The 4,811-nt window shown below is 50.2% G+C and overlaps 1 protein-coding gene across 1 annotated transcript in view; it reads right to left on the reverse strand.

Moving 5' to 3' along the window:
* Window positions 1-3,239: 3,239 nt before the first annotated feature.
* HAUS5 (HAUS augmin like complex subunit 5) overlaps window positions 3,240-4,811 on the reverse strand; it is a 21,199-nt gene continuing 19,627 nt past the window's right edge. The window contains exon 19 of the mRNA XM_018571696.1: window positions 3,240-3,366. Within this exon, the coding sequence (XP_018427198.1) occupies window positions 3,240-3,366 (127 nt within the window). The remainder of the gene's footprint in view (window positions 3,367-4,811) is intronic.

The raw sequence follows: 4,811 nt of genomic DNA on the forward strand, positions 1-4,811 counted from the left end.
AGGGGAGGGACGTTAATTGAAGGAACACATGGAGGGAAGGAACGTTCCTTGAAGGAACACATGGAGGGAAGGAACTTTCCTTGAAGGAACACAGGGAGGGGAGGAATATTCCTTGAAGGAACAAAGGGAGGGGAGGAACGTTCTTCAAAGAAACACAGGGGAGGAACGTTAATTGAAGGCACACAGGGAAGGAATGTTCCTTGAAGGAACACAGGGAAGGAATGTTCCTTGAAGGAACACAGGGAGGGGAGGAACGTTCTTTAAAGAAACAAAGGGAGGGAAGGACTGTTCCTTTAACACAGAAAAGGGGAGGACTGTTCCTCGAAGAAACACAGCCAAGCACTACCAAGCAGTTGTCGTGAAAGCACTGGGTGATACCGTTGAACGCAGGCCGCAAGGTTGAGGGGCGGGCGACCACGTACCACCATTACAATACGGTCGTGGATGTTGGGGGCGGAGCCTCCAGAGTTCTACCGCCGCGCCTCAAAGTCTTTTAACTTTATTTTTATTTCTCTCAGGTACATTCCATTTGCCCCGAATATTTTTGTATGTACTGTGTATATATTTAATTATTATATTTTGTACATTCTTCTTAATAAAAAAAATTGTTTTTTATGGAAATTCTTCCGTTGCTTTATTTTTTTTCTCATCAACATCTTAAATAAACCTTTTCCCGTTTTTATTACAGACCTTATTTTAGACTCCTCCCCCTTATTAGCAAGACAATGACATTTTAAAATAAAACTTTTTCATTACATTCTTTATGATGTCATCACTGGGGTCTCTGATGTCATCACTGGGGTCTCTGTGCTATGCAAGCAGATCGCGGCTGGTGGGAGGGGCCTCACTCCTCTCAAGAGCCCTCAGCTCTGACGCAAGCAGTGGGCTGGCTCTTGGGAGGAGCTATGCAAATATCATAATGCCTTCACGGGTGGGTATCGGTCTGGAGAAGTGGGCGTTCCTAGGCATGTCTTAGGTAACGCCCACATGTGATGCTGCGCGTCCATGATTAAAAGAACTGGAATCCAATGAATGAAATGGGCGGGCCAGTCAGGCTGGGGAGGAAAGAACTGAATGATGCCGACTGTCCTGCAGCAAAGAAATGAGGCTTGCTCTCTCTGACTTGCTGCAGCTTCTAATGCACATTGTGAGAAGCTCCCAGCGTGCAGTGACATCAGAGGAAGAGGGGAGGAGCCGGTACAACTGCGCAAGACTGGAGGGAAGGGCGGAGCCTCCGCTGGTCCATGGAAATAAATTTGATGTTACGCTGTCCCTTTAAACGCGCGCAATTGTCTTTCTGCAGCAGGTCGGTAGAAGCGTCAGATGAGTTGCTCTGAGGAGAAGCAGCTCAGGATACACGCGGCGCTGGAGATTTCAGAGAGAGATTTTGGTTGCGGCTTCCTGTCTGCGTTTCTCAGAAAGACGTTTCTGGTACGGCGGAGGCGTTGAGCCACCTCGGATATCTGACACATCTTACGCTGCTATGGGGAGTCTGTATCCTAGCAACGCGACATGAAAGGGACCGCGTCTACACAGACAAACGACAACTTATATTTATATCAATCTTCTAAAATAACATTGTGACATTGTATCTCGCTCACACACATGGGGGGGGGGAGGGAGGGCGCCATATCTGATCACCGGGAAACATGCTGCCATCGCCTGAAAATGCTGGTCGCCTGGCTCTCATGCTGGCCGCCTGGCTTACGTGGTGGACATCTGGCTTTCACGCTGGATGCCCGGCTCCCATGGCGGATGCCGGGCTTTCATGGTGGAACCGCCCCCTGCTGGCTCTGTCCTACAACAAACCTGAAAACTATTTTGAGCCCAATTTTTTCTGGCTAAGAATAGCGCAAAGCAGCCGACCTCCTTCTCCATAATCCTGGCGAGATCTTCTGCGGTGGCTTCTCTGCCAACAAGAGGCTCTGAACGGAGGATTCGGCTCCCTGAGATCAGATCAAGGTGATGCCTACAGACGGCTCTTTGAAATTGGTGTCACTAGAAGTGGAAATTTCCATCCCATGATCAAAGCAGAAAGAGAGTCACACACCACATTGCATTTTTCTGCACTTCGCCTCCAAGACAGGCCTTATGGCTATATTTTTGCACTCCGGCCCCTAGGGCCTGTCAGCGTGGTGCACTGACACTTATTATTTATAGCACTCTATGCACGACATGATTGGCCTTTGTTTTTGGCATTGACCCCACAGATGCTGATGGTGCAGGTTTCTTCAGGTTTCTATTCCTGATGCTGGGAGGAGATTCTGTGCCCTTATATAGGGTTCTCCGTCTCCTCCCACCCAGGAGGGGGGTCTCTCTTCGGGGGAGCCCCCTACCTCTTACTGTGAGGGACCTGTTTCGGCAGGTCCCCAAAGGATCGGGGTCCACCAGCCTACGGGTTGGTGGACCAACAGTCTCAACCCGTCAGGAGCCTTGCGCCCCGGGGGGTCAGGAATCGAGGTCCCTTCTTTATTGAAGGACCTTGCACCCTTGTGCACGTTTTTGTGTGCTGTGATTTCACGGTTCACTTTTATTGTTCACAGGGGGAAGTTTGTTTAGACGCGCATTCCACGAGCAGAAAAAAAGAAAAAAGGATGCTGCAGCTTCTAATGTACATCGTGAGAAGCTCCCAATGTGCGGTGACCTCAGAGGAAGCCATTTCAGTCCAGTAGGAGGAGCTGGTACAACTGTGCAAGACTGAAGGGAAGGACGGCGGTCAGATAGAAGACTGAAGACAAAAAAGGAGCCCTTCTGTAGAATGTAATTAATTTTAAACAAACAACCCCGGGCCTGTAAACCTCAAACAACACAGACAGCCAATGAAAACACAGAATCCCAGCCCAATACGATCTGTGCTAATGGGAAATCTGTGAGTTTCCTCTATAGCGCCACCTAGGGGGCGAGTGTTCTGGTGCAACCTTTCGTGCGTCTGTAGTAGTTCTGTTATGTGCAATGTCAACCCTTCCCGCCGGACTATATGTGGTAGCATGGAAATGGGCCTTATACCGTACTGCTACTACATATACGAGTCTGTGTTGTGCGCCCCAGCATTGTAAATGCACCAACAGCTCTTGGTCGCTTAGCAAAGATCAGCAGATCTCAAGATCACTGCGACAGCCAATCACATGATTAGGAAGCCCCAGAAATGCCTCCGGCGTTAACACTCCTTAAAAGGGACGGCAGCAAGGGGTTAAGTATCGCTTCCGCCCTCGCCAGAAAAAAACATTTGTGAAACGGTCTCATCTCCTGCCTCCTGACGCCCTCTGCAACGCCGTCACAGCCACCATCCAGCGATCACGCCACTGTTGTAGGGTCAGACCTCCTCTCTGTTCCCATGGTAGGCACGTCTGAGCCGGCTGCTCCCACCTGTAAGGGAAGAGGGGGTGGGGAGGCAAAAAGTCACATGAGAAAGCTGCTCACTGGCACTCGAGCGTACAAGTTGGATAAACAGCTCAATATTTAGGGGATCTCAGTAAGTAGTAATAGTAGTAATGGTCAGTAGTAGTCCCGGGAAGGACAGGTGCTGTGTGCGATTCTACGCAGCAGCCTTTTCTTCCCTATGGGAGTACGCGGCTTTTACGCTCACCCGAACTGCACATCCGTGCGGGTGTCTGTGCTCGATGTGCGGTCGCGTCCTCCCATAGGGAAGAACAGGCTGCTGCGTAGAATTGCACACAGCACCTGTCCTTCCAGGGGAACGGCCCGATACGGCCATGCACGCCGGCCATGCAATTTGTACATTTATATCGCAATTCCCTCCAGTGTCGTAGAGAATTGTTACATTGTATCTCTTGTCACTAAGGCCTCATTCACACAGCTAAGTGTCGGCGCGTGCATGGCCGTATCGGGCTGTTCCCGGGAAGGACAGGTGCTGTGTGCGATTGTACGCAGCAGCCTGTTCTTCCCTATGGGAGAATGCGACCGTACGCCGTCGCACGCTCACTCACTCACTCACTCGAACTGCACATAGAGCATGGACACCCGCTCGGGTGAGCGTACAGCCGCGTACCCCCATAGAGAAGAACAGGCTGCTGCGTACAATCGCACACAGCACCTGTCCTTCGTGGGAACAGCCCGATACAGCCATGCACGCCGAACGGGCCAACACTTAGCTGTGTGAATGAGGCCTAAGGCCCCATTCACACTGCGCGATATCGCGCAAATGCTTGCATCGCGGCTAAATCCGCTCCAAAAAGGGTCCTGCTGTAGCGACACACGACCCGCGACAGCAGGACCCTTTGCCCCATTGAGAAGCATTGGAGAGCGATATCGCGCAGTAAATTGCCGCGATATCGCGGGAATTACCGCGCGATAAATCGCTCAATGTGAACGGGGCCTAAGATGTGTTTGTTTCCTGTGATCCTCGGCGCCACCTAGTGGCCATAATGGGGTATTTTCCCTTTCCCTCCATGTCCTTTGTTCTATTATGGGCAATAGTAAAAATAGAGATATTCAAATCAGAGCAGAATAAATGCAACTCCAGAATAAATGCACTAAGAACATTCCCTTAGCTCCATTCTCACAACAGCTGGTTAGATTGCACAGGATGAATGTACACGCAGTCTGCTGAACACTAGCTATGCATCTTTTCCCCCCTATAAATAAATATAAACCCTAAATTAATGATGGGGTCTATTTTATAACTCGGCCTTCTCTACTGTCCAGTAAGGGACACAGCTTTATAATAAGCAACCTAGTGTTACACCGCCGACTGTAGGCACATAGAAAACTCCAGGCTGCCCTCTTGAGGCTATAAGCGCAGCGCTGCACACCCCCCCCCCCCATACAATTACAAAGGAAACAGTTTGAAG

The sequence above is a fragment of the Nanorana parkeri genome, unplaced genomic scaffold, assembly GCF_000935625.1.
Source record: "Nanorana parkeri isolate BGI_ZX_2015 unplaced genomic scaffold, ASM93562v1 scaffold1811, whole genome shotgun sequence".
In the NCBI taxonomy this organism is placed as follows: domain Eukaryota; kingdom Metazoa; phylum Chordata; class Amphibia; order Anura; family Dicroglossidae; genus Nanorana; species Nanorana parkeri.